Source organism: Somniosus microcephalus, chromosome 1 (genome assembly GCF_052327205.1).
Source record: "Somniosus microcephalus isolate GS21.2 chromosome 1, FLI_Smic_1.0, whole genome shotgun sequence".
In the NCBI taxonomy this organism is placed as follows: domain Eukaryota; kingdom Metazoa; phylum Chordata; class Chondrichthyes; order Squaliformes; family Somniosidae; genus Somniosus; species Somniosus microcephalus.
In genome coordinates, this window is record NC_140987.1 from 40,732,193 (window position 1) to 40,748,652 (window position 16,460).

General features: G+C 44.3%; 1 protein-coding gene across 1 annotated transcript in view; it reads right to left on the reverse strand.

The window, feature by feature from the left end:
* vegfc (vascular endothelial growth factor c) overlaps positions 1 to 16,460 on the reverse strand; it is a 289,917-nt gene that overhangs the window by 135,298 nt on the left and 138,159 nt on the right. The window contains exon 2 of the mRNA XM_085978215.1: positions 4,570 to 4,777. Within this exon, the coding sequence (XP_085834341.1) occupies positions 4,570 to 4,777 (208 nt within the window). The remainder of the gene's footprint in view (positions 1 to 4,569; positions 4,778 to 16,460) is intronic.

The following is a 16,460-nucleotide window of genomic DNA, read 5'->3' on the forward strand; positions in this document are numbered from 1 at the left end:
ACAAGACTTTAATCAACTGTTTCACAACCATGAGTTCTAGTTACATCACTAGTTCCTGGTTACAGAAACATCCTGAGCAAGCTGGGCCCACTCCCGAGTATTTATACTTTCCTTGGACGCCGCCACCAGCTGGCCGCCCAATGTTATCTCATGAGTCATTTCTACATGAATGGTAAGATTCATGACAGGAAGACCGGGTGAAAATGTCTTCGGCTCTGACATTGCAATGTACCAGTTAAGAAAAAGTTAATCGATACCCTCCAGGATTTTTTTTTTACCCAAGTCTGGGCAAGGTCTGGGACCTTTTAAAAGGCTTCAACAGAATCTGACTGTCATAAATCTCATCATCGAGAAACTACCTATGAAATAACACTGGACGGCCAGCTGGTGGCGCCGTCCAAGGAGTATAAATACTCGGGCGTTGGCCCCAGCTTGCCAGGGACATTTTGTAAAGACAAGGAACTAGTGAAGTACAACTAGACCTCCATGTTCTGAAACAAGTTGATTAAAGCCTTGCTTTATGCTCAAACCAAGTGTGTAGTGAGTTTGAATACGTCACTGACCAAGGGGCATCGACCTGAAATGTTAACTCTGTTTCTCTCTCCACAGATGCTGCCCGACCTGCCGAGCATTTCCAGCATGTTCCTGTTTTTATTTCAGATTTCCAGCATCCGCAGTATTTTGCTTTTGCTCATCAGAATCTGTGCTGGCATGAGTTCTGCTGAGATCTACCAAGGGGATAATGGACAGGATTCCCGGGGAAGCCCCACATCTCCTCCAGATAAGCCCCCTTAATGTGGTGGTGGTGGGGGGTGGGGGAGAGGCAGGTGAAAGATCCACTCATGGACCCCTACACCGTAACTTAATGGGACAATGCAAATGGGTGGAACCCCAGAATTACAAAGTTATGCCCCAAATTCCTGCTCCCTGGGCGGAAATCAGGGTTTCTGTCCTCTCTAGCCCCAGGAACTTTGGGGCTCAGGTCTTGGTATAAATAAGGCGTACGGTGGAGTTGTATGCTTGAGAATCTATGCTGCCATTTTGGTTGACACTTGCCAAGTGTTTATTTAGTGATTTCCGCAATAGACTAAGCAGGGATACTCACACAGCTGATCTTGGTAGCTGGTGACCTTAGATTGTTGTTAAACATTGTTTGAAAATCTTGGAAAACTGACACTTGTCATGCCGGTTAATATTGCTTTTCCACAGAACTTATGTTTAGTGAACGGCAAGAAAGCAACATTCTGCAACGCCCTTTTGACTGAGCGAAACTGAGAAAAATATATCTTTCTGACCTGGATCCTACAGTCAGAGCGCAAAGTGGGTAATTATTTGTATGAATTTGGTTGTATCTATCCATCTACTCAAACTTTTAATTTTGCTTCGAGGCTGTTTAGATTCATGCAAAAGAAGTATTTGATTGAAATGTGGTTTTGGACACACCCAGTGATGTAAGAGAATTGTTTTCTGGGTCTCTGCCCAGTCGCACTGGAGCTTCTGGATGATCATACAATCAGGAAAAGCACGTCCAGCATTACCGAATTGGTCGCTCATTATACATCATGCCTATGGGCATGGTGTATCATGGGCGGTTAATTCAAAATCACTCATTTTACACCATCGGCCAAAGTTAAAATGATCCCATGGCACTATTTCGAAGAGCAGGGGAGTTCTCCCCGGTGTCCTGGCCAATATTTCTCCCTCAACCAACGTCACTAAATAAAGATTATCTGGTCATTATCACGTTGCTGTTTGTGGGAGCTTGCTGTGCTCAAATTGGTTGCCACGTTTCCTACATTACAACAGTGACTACACTTCAAAAGTATTTCATTGGCTGTAAAGCGCTTTGGGACATCCTGAGGTCGTGAAAGGCGCTATATAAATGCAAGTCTTCCTTTCTCTTTATAGATTGCGACAGGGTGACTTAGCCCATGAAAATATTTTCTACAGTACATTTGTCATTATGCCATTTACAATGTAATTCATGCTTTAATTTCTATTACCTTATTTGCGAAGTCCTTTGCTAGCATTTCAACAAGTTTGGATATTTAACAATTACAACATTTGTTCCTGTCCATATAAGTCGTGCGCTCATTAATATTGTCGCCTTACCTGTGTGTTCTTCTTTAAGTCATGCAACTTCATCAGGACCTCCCGAGAGGTTTTCAGAATCATTGACAGACAGATCATACTGCCTGTGACATATCGCCGCACTTGTCCCCCCCCCCCCCCCCCCACCGCCCCCACTATATTTGGAAGCTGTTCTCTCGCAGCAACAGTATTGTGTTCCCCCTTTACATAGTTCACAAGCAGATTCAGCGCCTGCTCACTAAATCTGATCACATAGCCACTTGTGAAAAAGACTAGCATTCCAAAGCTGAATTGATATTTATACTGGTTAAGTGGCCTGTTAACTGCTCCAGAAGTGTTAAAGGGGTCGTCATTACTGCTGCTGGGTTGTCATTGGCTTTTTTCCTCACTCCAGCGCGCGCCTCAAAACCACCAGTTCCTGGCATTTTAATCATGCGTCAAAATTAACAACCAAAAGTGGGCATTGAACCCATTTTTGACAAAGTTAATCATGGTATCAAATGCTGTTCTACGCTCAGCTATGTAGTAATCAGAGTGAACACAATTAGCACTGCTTTAGTAATTTCTAAGGGATTAAAGGGACGTTTAAACCATTTCAAGTGCACCTTATTGCACTGTATTTATCTGGCAGCACTGGTATTAAATAACTGAACTGTTCATAGGCCATTCAGCCCCTCGAGCCTGTTCCACCATTCAATGAAATCATGGCTGATCCGCATCTTAACTCCATCTAGATTGATTCCTGGGATGAGAGGACTGTCCTATGAGGAGAGATTGAGTGGAATGGGCCTGTACTCTCTGGCGTTTAGAAGAATGAGAGGTGATCTCACTGAAACAAATAACATTCTTAGAGGGCTTGACAGGGTAGATGCTGAGAGGCTGTTTCTTATTGAGCCATGATCTTATTGAATGGCGGAGCAGGCTCGAGGGGCCATGTGGCCTACTCCTACTCCTATTTCTCATGCTCTTATCTACCCGCCTTGGTTCCGTAACCCTTAATCCCTTTGCTTAACAAAAATCTATCAATTTCGGATAAAAACAGAAAATGCTGGAAATACTCAGCAAGTCTGGCAGCATCTGTGGAGAGAGAAATAGAAGGGTCATCGACCTGAAACGTTAACTCTGTTTCTCTCTCCACAGATGCTGCCTGACCTGCTGAGTGTTTCCAGCATTTTCTGTTGTTATTTCAGATTTCCAGCATCTGCAGTATTTTGCATTTCTATTAATCTCAGTTTTGGCACAAAATAGTAATTAGGGTCGTTAATGAAATTGTTTGAGTTCATGTGTCCTGCAGCAAAGACAGAAATAGTGACACATCTCACTCCGTATGAAGGAGCTGCTGTGGGCTCAAAAGAGGCAAAGTCTAACCCTGCGGGGCCTCATACATAAATTTTAAGTAAAGATTAAAAATCATAAAGCTTCAACAAACATACAAAATTTCAATCAATCAAATATTTAATCCAATCCAAAGGGATTTATACAGATATATATCATCACATCTCCAAGGCTTTTGAGGCCTTACCAAAAAAAAAAGCAAACACAAATATGAACATATGTTCAGAAGAGTGCACAGCTGTTGCTCGATACCACAGCCTTACTCTGAAATGCTCACACGCTGTGACTTACAAGCTTCTTCTATTGCTCCCTGACTTTATTGAACACTGCAGTCGCTGTCAGCCACTAATACTGCACTTGTTTCCAAAGGGTAGCGAGTCTTTGCAGTCTACAAGGAAAATATATAATCCTTCGAAAAACGTGAAGCAAGAACTGAAATGACCAGGAGCTTTTTTGTTAATTCGTTTATGGGATGTGGGCATCTCTGGCAAGGCCAGCATTTATTGCCCATCCCTACTTGCCCTTGAGAAGGTGGTGGTGAGCCGCCTTCTTGAACCGCTGCAGAGGGGCAGTTAAGAGTCAACCACATTGCCTGTGGGTCTGGAGTCACCTATAGGCCAAACCAGGTAAGGATGGCAGATTTCCTTCCCTAAAGGACATTAGTGAACCAAATGGGTTTTTACGACAATCCGATAGTTTCATGGTCACCACTAGCTTTTTTTTATTCCAGATTTGTTTAATTGAATTTAAATTCCCCAGCTGCTGTGGTGGGATTTTGAACTCGCGTCTCTTGGATCATTAGGTCCAGGCCTCTGGATTAACTAGCTCAGTGACATTAACCACTACTCTACCCTTCCCAAGCTGTTGGCACGGTGACAACCCCAGCCATATTCCAAAGAGAGGGGATAACTTCAGGGACAGCCTGTACACCCCGCCAGGGGGATCTCTTTCAGAGTTAAGGAGCTTCGATAATTAAGATCTTGTTCAGTTAAAAAATAAAATGTATTTGTAGGTCGGACTTTTAGAGCACGGTTAAACCTGACATGGTTAAATTATTGAAATGCACCTTAAAATTACAAATATTTCATTCGAATATTGGACAAGTCACTGGAGAAGAGCTTCACCTTCAAGGTTGCGACTTACTTTTTAGAATCTCAGGGTTATAAAATGTTGCCGCAAACGCCACCGGTTCCTCCGTTACTGTGCCGAACCCAGTTTCCCTGTAGTGTGGCCGGCCTTTCATCGACTGGCATTTTAACATTTTCCAGTGTTCCGGGTAAAATATCGTCATGAGTTCATCCACACTGGACACAGACCGTAACTGATGTTCCAGTTCACTGCTCATATGGCCCTGATAAAGAACACACAGAGCGTCAGTTAAACGGTACACAAGCAACAATTCAGGTGTGGCAATGCTTGAGATCGGGTCAGCAGAGTGACCTGACGCACACATTACAAGTATTTGACCAATACAGCGCCTCTCAGTCCTGATGGCGGGGGAGTCCAGAATCAGGGGTCACAGTCTAAGGATAAGGGGTAAGCCATTTAGGACTGAGATGAGGAGGAATTTCTTCACCCAGAGAGTGGTGAACCTGTGGAATTCTCTACCACAGAAGGCAGTGGAGGCCAATTCATTAAATATATTCAAGAAGGAGTTAGATATATTTCTTAAAGCTAAAGGGATCAAGGGATATGGGGAGAAGCCAGGGACAGGGTACTGAATTTAGATGATCAGCCATGATCTCATTGAATGGCGGAGCAGATTCGCGGGGCTGAATGGCCTCCTCCTGCTCCTATCTTCTATGTTTCTATGTTTCTCAGTTACTAGATCTGTGAAGTGCCATTCCTGGATGACACATTGTAAGGTAGAAGTGAAAGATCCTTGCATCGCAACGGAGGAATTTAAGTAAGAAGTCTGCTGATACACTTGATAAAGTACAAAAGTCAGAAAGACAAACAACTTGTACACATCAATAGAGAGCACTATGGGTAGGTAGTGTGGTGATTATGTTACTGGACGAACAATCCAAAGGCCTGGACTAATATTCCAGAGAATGGGAGTTCATCTTCCACCATGGTAGTTTGGGAATTCGAACTCAGTTAAAAAAATCTGTAAATAAAATCCATACACAAGAGAAACAGTTATTGCAGAAACTGCAGGAGGAATGAAGTTGTTAAACCATTTAGTGCATTAGTTAAACCCACACACACACTTAAGGAAATATTCTGCTCTTCTAGTAACCAAGCATTAAGTCGTGTTCCTCGCTTTATGCTCACATTGATTTTGCCCCTAGAAATAGTGAACCGAGGAAGCTGTACCCCTTCATTTCTCTATTTCTTGCAGTGAGTATTTTGCAGATAAGCGTTTTAAAAATTATTTCATAAACAGACATGAAACGTTGACCCTGTTTCTCTCTCCCCGGATGCTGCCTGGCCTGCTGAGTGCGTCCAGCATTTTCTGTTGTTATTTCAGATTTTCAGCATCCGCAGTATTCTGCTATTGTGATTTTATACAATTGCTTTTCTTTGTATCATTAATAGATAGTGCCCTGTTATTAAAGTGATATTTAAAGACCTTTGTTTGTCTTTAACACATACCATCATTCAGGAAAGTGAATGATTTGAGCGCTGGATTTCAAAAGGCGATCCAACATTAAGGCCATATATTACTTGGCTAGGTAGCTAGATAAATCACCAAATGATATGACATTCAAATTAACTGGGAAATATAACACAATTTTATTCACCAAGACCGTCCATCATCCTTTGTATCAGTGAACCTTTGGATTTATCTGAATCAGATTCAGACTATGCAAAATTCAGGTTGGTCTACATGAGAATCCAAAAGTCCAAACATGAAACAGTCTGGTGTGCAGGGAGAGCCCTCCGAGCCCCAATAGACACATTCCTCTTGCTCCACCAAAATCCTGTGAGGAAATTAGCCACATAACCTCTTCTAAACCCCATGGAAACTAAATACAGATCCCTTTCCTATCCCCATATACGTTCCAAGTGCACTTGTGAAATTGGTCACGTCATTGATTTATTCAGCTAGTTCAGATGTATGGGAGTAGATTTTCTCAAAATGGCTGAAATGACAATATTATTACACTGTAATTATACTTGTACTAGGACATTGTATTTTACTTACAGTAATGCATTTGGCTGAAGACTCTGTAACGTATTATCCGAAGGTTTTGTAAAGTAGGGTACTGTAACGTACCTGCCTTAGGGCATTGTAACGTACTTGACCTAGGACATTGTAATGTACTTGCCCTAAGGCAATGTAACATATTATTCCTTGGCATTGTAATTTAGGTATCCTAAAGCATTGTAACATGTTAATCCTAAAGCATGGTAACGTAATTGTTATAAGGTATTGTAACGTACTTGTCCTGGGATATTGTAATTTCTTTGTCCAGGCATATTGTAATTTCCTTGTTCTAAGCTATTGTAACACATTTGTCCTAGGGCATTATAATGTACTTCTACTAAGTGATTGTGACATACCTCTCCTCGGACATTGTAATGTGCCTGTCCTAAGGCACTGTAATGTAGTTGTCTTAGGACATTGTAATACACCTGTCCCAGGGTCAGATAGTTACAGATTTGCACTTTGTAGAACATATTGCACACGCAGCATTATACAATCTGATTATAACCCTAGTTTTACCCTCTCTACTTACATGTTTCCTCCTTCACCTAATTAAACAGGACTTTTTTTTTTATTCGTTCCTGGGATGTGGGAGTCACTGGCAAGGCCATCCCACACTGCCCTTGAGAAGGTGGTGGTGAGCCGCCTTCTTGGACCGCTGCAGTCCGTGCGGTGAAGGTGCTCCCACAGTGCTGTTAGGGAGGGAGTTCCAGGATTTTGACCCAGCGACAATGAAGAAACGGCGATATATTTCCAAGTCAGGATGGTGTGTGATTTGGAGGGGAACTTGGAGGTGGTGGTGTTCCCATGCTGCCCTTGTTTTTCTAGGTGGAAGAGGTCATGGGTTTGGGAGGTGCTGTCGAAGAAGCCTTGGCAAGTTGCTGCAGTCCATCTTGCAGATGGTACACACTGCAGCCACGGTACGCCAGTGGTGGAGGGAGTGAATGTTTGAGGTAGTGGATGGGGTGTCAATCAAGTGGGCTGCTTTGTCCTGAATGGTGTCGAGCTTCTTGTGTGTTGTTGGAGCTGCACTCATCCAGGCAAGTGGAGAGTATTCCATTACACTCCTGACTTGTGCCTTGTAGATGGTGGAAAGGCTTTGGGAAGTCAGATGGTGAGACACTCGCCACAGAATACCCAGCCTCTGACCTGCTCTTGTAGCCACAGTATTTATGGCCTCCATGACGAGGCCTTGGACAACGTGGACCACTTTCCATACCTCGGGAGCCTACTGTCAACAAGGGCCGACGTCGTTGACGAAGTCCAACACCGCCATCGGTGTGCCAGTGCAGCCTTCGGTCACCTGAGGAAGAGAGTGTTTGAAGACTCATGGTCTACAGAGCAGTAGTGATACCTGCCCTCCTGTATACTTCAGAGACATGGACCATGTACTGGAGGCACCTCAAAGCACTGGAGAGGTACCACCAACGCTGCCTTTGTAATATCTTGCAAATCCATTGGCAGGATAGGTGCACCAACGTCAGTGTTCTTGCTCAGGCCAATATCCTCAGCATCGAAGCTTTGACCATGCTCGATCAGCTCCGATGGACAGGCAACATCGTCCGCATGCCCGATACGAGACTCCCAAAACATGCACTCTACTCGGAGCTCCGACACGGCACGAGAGCCCCAGGTGGGCAGAGGAAACACTTCAAGGACACCCTCAAAGCCTCCTTGAAAAAGTGCAACATCCCCATCGACACCTGGGAATCCCTGGCCCAAGTCTGCACAAAGTGGAGGAGAAGCATCCGGGAAGACGACGAACACCTCGGGTCTCTTCGCTGGGAGCAAGCGGAAGCCAAGCGCAAACAGCGGAAGGAGCGCACGTCAACCCAAGCACCCCACCCACCTGCCCCTACAACCACCGTCTGCCCCACCTGTGACAGAAACTGTAGGTCCCGCATGGACTCATCAGTCACCTGAGAACTCAGTTTTTGTGTGGAAGCAAGTCACCCTCGGTTCCAAGGGACTGCCTAAGAAGAAGATTTATGTGGCTAGTCCAGTTAAGTTTCTGGTCAATAATTTCTCACAGAATGTTGATGTTGGGGGATTCGACGATGATAATGCTGTTGAATGTCGTGGGACGGTGGTTAGACTCTCGCTTGTTGGAGATAGTCATTGCCTGGCATTCGTGTGGCGCGAATGTTACCTGCCACTTATCAGCCCAAGCCTGAATGTTGTTCAAGTCTTGCTGTATGCGGGCACGGACTGCTTCATTATCTGAGGAGTTGCGAATGGAACTGAACACTCTGCAATCATTAGTGAACATCCCCACTTCTGACCTTATGACGGAGGGAAGGTTATTGATGAAGCAGCTGACGATGGTTGGGCCGAGGACACTGCCCTGAGGAACTCCTGCAGCGATGTCCTGAGGCTGAGATGATTGGCCTCCAACAACCACAACCATCTTCCATTGTGCTAGGTATGACTCCAGCCAGTGGAGAGTTTTTCCCCTGAGTCGAAGACATCTTCATCACAGTTATAAATGCTGCTGCATATCAATCAACAGGAGTGTAGGTACATGATTTATATAGATGGTTTTACTGATCGTTTCTTCCACTCTGCGATGGAGTGATCTGGCCTTAAGTACTTCACTCATAGAAGAGAAGACGAGTTGAATGTCAGTCAATGTTGACCTTGGGCCCTCTGAATGGGTTTCACTCCACTACAGCACCACTAGAGCTCCTGGGTTATCCTGATCAAGTGCATATTTACTCACCTTTGGTGGGAAAATAAATTATTAATTAGATTGTTGACAGGCTTGCTAAATGCTTAATTTGCATCAGTCTTCACAGTAGAGGATGAGGCTAAAGTACCAGAGATACGAGGAAAAATAAAAATAAATCAAGGGGTAAAAGTTACTAGATTTAACATAAATGTTTTAAAAAGCAATTGGAGAAAATAATGAGACTAAAGATAGACAAATCTCCAGGTCGTAGTGGTTTCCACCCCAGAATATTAAAAGAAATAGGTGAGGAAATTGTAGATGCTCCAATCATGATTTTTCAAAACGCTCGATTCGATTCAGGAATTGTCCCCTTGAATTGGAAAATTGCCACTGTCACTCCATTATTTAAGAAGGGTAGGAGAGACAAATTACAAAATGATAGGCCTATTAGTCTAACATCTGTTGTGGGGAAGATGCTAACATCTGTTCTTAAGGACAGAGTGACTGAGCACTTGTACAAATATGAATTGGTCAGAGAGAGCCAGCATGGATTTGTAAAAACTAAGTCATGGCTAACAAACCAAGTTGAATTTTTTGAAAATGGAACTAACATGATAGTGTCTATGGATGTTATTTATTTGGACTTCCAGAAGGCATTTGATAATGTTCCACATAAGAGATTGTTAACAAAAATGAGAGCACATGGAATTGGATGCAATGGGTAGGAAATTGGTTAGGAGGTAGGAGAGTGAGGGAGTAGGGGTAATGGGCATGTTCTCAAATTGGCAGGATGTGACTCGTGGTGTCCCCCAGGGAACTGTACTGGGGCCTCAGCTTTTCACTGTATTTATAAATGACTTTGATGAAGGAATCGCGAGCCGTCTATCCCCAAGTTTGATGACACCAAGTTAGGTGGCAGAGTAAATAGTGTAGATCGGAGCAGAAAGTTGCAAAGGGACGATGAAAGATTAAGTGAGTGGGCAAAACTATGGCAGATGGCGATCAATGTGGGGAAGTGTGAGGTCAGAGATCAGAGGACAAAGGTCGATCAGAGTACTCTCTAACTGGTGAGAAGCGAGGAGCTGCGGAGGAGCCGAGAGATTCAGGGGTCCAAGTACAGGAATCACTGAAGGTCAGTGGACAGGTACAAAAAATAATTTAAAAACTAATGGAATGTTGGCCTTTATCTCGAGGGCTGGAGTACAAAGGGGTGGAAATTATGTTAGTTATAAGCTCTGGTTAGACCCTAATTAGAATACTGTGTTCAGTTCTGGGCATCGCAACTCAAGAAGGACATATTGGCCTTGGAAGGGGTGCAGCGCAGATTCACCAGAGTGATACCTGGGCTGAAAGGGTTAAATCATGAGGCTAGGTTGTGTAGACTAGGCGTGTTTTCGCTTGAGTAGAGAGGATGAAGGGGTGACCTAATTGAGCTGTTTAAGATGATTAAAGGAATTGATAGAGGTAAACTATTTTCTCAAGTGAGGAAGTCCAGAACAAGGGGGCATAACTTTAAAATGAGAGCTAGGCCTTTCAGGGGTGATGTCAGGAAGCTTTTCTTCACACAAAGGATAGTGGAAACCTGGAACTCTCGCCCCCAAAAAGCTGTTGGTGCTGGGGGTCAACTGAAAATGTCAAAACTGAGATTGATAGATTTATGTTAGGCAAGGGCATTAAGGGTTACGGAAGCAAGGCAGGTGGATGAAGTTAAGATACAGATCAGCCATGATCTAACGGGCTTGAGGGGCTGAATGGCCTACTCCTGCTCCTAAGTTCCTAGAAGCTCCCTTGTTGTGCTCCGATGTAGTAATGCACTATGACTTCTTTCCAATAAGATTTGTGACTTGTCAAAAAATAATAAAAGAACTTCAGTATGAAGCAAATTGCTCTCTTTGGGGATGAAGGAATATGACTATTAAAAAAGTTTATGTGACATACTGTAAAAATAAAGACAAATTTTCACTTTATTATCACCTTTAAAGAGGTTAAAAAATAACACTGTTTGTGTGTTACATACGTCGAATTATAGTATGCAGACGACGCTTGTGTCTGCGCTCACTCGGAGGTCGAACTCCAAACCATCGTCAACACCTTCACCGAAGCGTACGAGAGCATGGGCCTTACACTAAACATCCATAAGACAAAGGTCCTCTACCAACCTGCCTCCGCCACACAGTACTGCCCCCCGATTACCAAAATCCATGACAAGGCCTTGGACAGCGTGGACCACTTTCCATACCTTGGGAGCCTACTGTCAACAAGGGCAGACGTCAACGACAAAGTCCAACACCGCCTTCAGTGTGCCAGTGCAGCCTTCGGTCGCCTGAGGAACAGAGTGTTTGAAGACCAGGACCTCAAACCCGGCACTGAGCTCATGGTCTACAGAGCAGCAGTGATACCCGCCCTGCTGTATGCCTCAGAGACATGGACCATGTACAGCATGCACCTCAAAGCACTGGAGAGGTACCACCAACGCTGCCTCCGCAAGTTCCTGCAAATCCACTGGCAGGTTAGGTGCACCAACATCAGTGTTCTTGCTCAGGCGAACATCCCCAGCATCGAAGCTCTGACCACGCTCAATCAGCTCCGATGGACGGGTCACATTGTCCGCATGCCCGATATGAGACTCCCAAAACAAGTGCTTTACTCGGAGCTCCGGCACGGCAAGAAAGCCCCAGGTGGGCAGAGGAAACGCTTCAAAGACACCCTCAAAACCTCCTTGAAAAAGTGTAACATCCCCACCGACACCTGGGAATCCCTGGCCCAAGACCACACAAAGTGGAGGAGAAGCATTCGGGAAGGCGCCGGACACCTCGGGTCTCTTCGCCGGGAGCAAGCGGAAGCCAAGCGCAGGCAACGCAAGGAGCGCACGTCAACCCAAGCACCCCACCCATCCGCCCCTTCAACCACCGTCTGCCCCACCTGTGACAGAGACTGTAGGTCCCGCATTGGACTCATCAGTCACCTGCAAACTCATTTCTAATGTGGAAGCAAGTCATCCTCGGTTCCGAGGGACTGCCTAAGAAGAAAAAAGAGTTACATAACTGACTGTCCTGCATGGATAAATTGTACTAAAGAAACATGGCAAAACGATTTTGACCACGTTCTAATAGTCTCAGTAACTCCATTGCCACAAAGGTTTACATAGCAACATAGAAACATACGGTTGCTAGGTCAGACGCATCACATAAATTTTATCTTCCATTAAACATCAGGCTGCACTTCGGTGGAAAAAAAAATGAAGCATATGGCTATTTATCTTAGTCAACTATTAAATAATGAAGCAATTTGTTTTAAAGAATTGTGCTGGAATGTGATGATATGGCTGTCAAACTCATATATAAACATGTCCGAGTGTTTAATCTGTTTTAATTAACTGACATTGTTTTCTTCTTTATCAGACGAGCAAATCTGCTTTAGATACAGCTGGTAAAAAGTTTACAATTTCCAGCTGTTGGATATCGGGAAACGGAGCTAAAAGCTGAGTTAAACGTCAAGCCAAACGACCTCTATTAATTTGACGCAAGAAACTCTGTGCCCAGTAGAGTCATTCTTTAAATGAATCCCGAATTTATCCTCGATCATTCTATAATCTAAGATGTCGTAGCTGAATGAAATAATATTTATTTCAGGATTAGGCTTTCAAATCTGCATTTTAGATCATCTGGCGAACAATATTTTCCGTGTGCTAAAATGACAGGATGGAAGATTTCGGCTGAACATTCTGCGTTCTTCACTAGGGCTGGAACACATTTTCATATCTTGCTGTTCCACTTTCCCCCAAACCGCTAATTGGGTTCCAGACTTTAACTCTTTCATTTGTATAAACCTATTTATAGATTTCAACAGAACTGGCCCACACAGCAACGTTAAGTTATGGGCCTGCAATCAGGAGGAGCCCTCAATTGTGAGTGAATTCGAGAAGAACTGGATGAAGCAATCCCAGTATAACCATTACGCATTCACTTGAGAACTGTAATTAAATAATAAGCAAAAGCTAACTTAAAATACACCCCTAACAGCGCCAGCATGCTCCAATACAAGCTCTCAAGCAACCTCAAAGATCAAGAGATGAGATTCAGGCATCTGCAGTGGTTAGCGCCTTATTATGTCTTAAATTTCAGAAAACCAGGTTGCTCATTCCTAGATACCAAAGTCGCGTAAAACCGCATGTAAATCACAGTGTTTAAGTGCAATTTAGGCTCAATCAAAAAAAAAAGCATGTGCTGCTGTAGACCACAACTTTTGATAGAAGATCTATTATATGTGTAGAAGGGATTCTTAAAAAGCTCTTGTGCTGTCATTAGGCCTTCAAACCGTGGTTTTCTGTTTTGCCGTTGGCCACAGGGAATTCAGTAATACATTGAGTGCACAGTTTTAGATCCACAATGGAATGGCTGGAGCAAGAAAGAACAACTGGCGGAAAGTCTTCTTGGGAGATTAATAAACTGGCTCTCATCCCTCCCCTAATAATAAGTAGAAAATGCAACTTTGCAGCAGCAGAACAGTGTAATTGGAATGCCCCTTTCAATGCAGTATCAAGGTAAGTAACTGTAATGTAGAAGCACTCGATCTCTGTCAAATATTCAATGCATGGGTTTCTGCAGCATGTAGCGGATTTAATTAACAAAGGTTTGATAAAACCACAATTACATGAGGGTTGCATAGCCAGCAGTTTGTTTCTAATCAACAGTTACTGCAATAAGGCGCCCGGCACATGGAGCGACACGTTCCTTTACCTATCCCATCACCACCTCCCCTTGCCTTCAATATCTCTCAATGTCTCTTTATCTCTCCTGCTTTCTATCCTATCTCTGACCTTCCCTTTTGTTCTTTCACTCCCTCCCCCTTTTCCCAGCCCCCCACTTGCTTTAAAATCTATTTCCTTTCCTGCTTTTTTCTAGTTCTGACGAATGGTCTTCGACCTGAAACGTTAACTCTGTTTCTCTCTCCATGGATGCTGCCCTGGCCTGCTGAGTTTTTCCAGCGTTTTCTGTTGTTATTTCGGATTTCCAGCATCCGCAGTATTTTGCTATCGTAATAATATCTTCTTGTTGACTCTTTTGGATCTGATTTTCCAGTGTGGTATTGCAGCAACCGAACTGTCCTTTGATCTGTGTTCTCTACTCAGGTCACTTTGCTTATAGAGATGATGATGAAGTGTTGCGCACATAACACAAGTGAGGATCCTTGTTTTACCACTCAGATAATGAAAACAGCTTAAGGTGTAACATTCAGCAAATTAAAAGTCAGGCTTCTTTTAAAAAAAAAGTTTCTCCCGAGGGTTCCTCTAATGGTTTAATAGCAAGAGGCACCATCCAGTGTGACACTGAACCAAAACATCCCAGTGTGAATTCCAGTCTGCAGTGAATTATAGGGAATTCAGAAGAAACTTCTTTACCCAGAGGGCGGTGAGAATGTGGAACTCGCTACCACAGGGAGTGGTTAAAGTGAATAGTATAGATGCATTTAAGGGGAGGCTAGACAAGCATAGGAGAGAGAAGGGAATAGAGGGTTATGCTGATAGGGTTAGATGAGGAAAGACAGGAGGAGGCTCGAGTGGAGCATAAACGCCGGCATGGACTGGTTGAGCCGAATGGCCTGTTTCTGTGCTGTAAATCCTATGTAATCTTGTTTGTGTCAATAGCTGGAACTTTACAGATAGGAACACAGGCCCCTCAAGCCTGCTCCGCCATTCAGTTAGGTTATGGTTGATCTGTACCTCAACTCCATTTGGCTTAGTTGGAGCCTTATCTCCTTATATGCTTATGGAGGGAGTCACAGCGTGCAGGGAGGTTCTCTTCCCTTCCAATGACTTCCCCAGGACACCAACACAGCCTGGTTGCACATTACACAGGAGGGCACAAGCAGGGATGTGGCCAGGGGGACCTGGCTGCAGTGGCGCAAACCTTTCAATGATCTCAGTAGATCACGAAACGTTACTGCAAAGCCACACACCACCTCACCCTGCTGTGCCACTCATCACATCCCCATAAGGCTGCCTTCCCTACCCTACTCCTGCACATCCTTACTCACACCAACTTACCTTGCACCTCCACCCATCCCTCTCTATCTACATTTACAGCTCCCCATCTCACTAGCCACCCCTCACACTCACTCTCATCCTAGTCCAATCATACCAACTAACAGCACACAAGGGTAGTCACTTGTGTGTTTTAGCCAATGTTCATGTAAAGTTTATGTTAATGTGCTGTCAAATATTGAAATCGTTATCATCAACACTTTGTGTTCTTGGACAGATTTGTGTGCCCCTTTGGAAGTGATTAGTGATTTGCTGTGAATAGTGAGACATAACGGTACCCCCGCAATGGTGATGTGTGAAAGGAATGGCTTGGACATTGTAGGGATGCTTTATGGTGTTGGTGTGGTGTGGTGCTAACCTGGTGCATCATGTGGCAGCTAGGGTGTACAGCGCCAAGTGAAGTAAATCTGGCAATGGTGAGGCCATCCCTGGTATCATGGGCAGCAATGTGTTCGGGTGCTGATGCCCTCTGTCCTGTGCAGCATCAGGTGATTGCGGAGAAGGTTGGTGTTGTTGTTGGTGCTACTGGTGTGCCTGGTGATGTTGATGTTGGGGCTGGTTCTGAGGACCAATGTGAGAGAGTTTCAAGGGCAACCATGCTGATGGAATAGATGGCAGGTGAAGTAGAGATGACAGAAGCGATCTGTCAATGGTGGGAGAGGTAATGAGATCAGACTGAATGGAGACTTGTGTAAAGACTTTGCAGCAACCTGAATCTGTAGTGGAAATGCATCTTAGAGAAGCTGGTGGTTGAGTGAACATTTCTCAATCAGCTGGGAGCTTTGACTTGACATTTGAGGTTGTCAACTCATCAGCTGATTCAATGGCCACTGAGCTCCCGCCTCAGCTTCACAGGCGAGGTCTAGGCACAGCGGGAAGCCGGTGGGTGACCTGTCAAATCCAAAAATCTGGGAAAAAAACATTGATTTGTGGCTGTAAACAAGCCACTAATGATTTTAATTGCCTCCCCCGCCACTGCCTGTCAGGTCTGCTCAGCGCTGGCAGACCCAACATCGGGAAAGTCCAGTGTGCGCGTTTTGACAGCGGATTCCTGACCCGCTGTCAATCATTTAAAATTTAACAGCTGACCCGCCACCCATCCCGTCCGCTGAGTGCTGTCAAAATTCCAGCCTTCATTCCTGAAAGGCCTGGCTCTAATTTTAGACCAT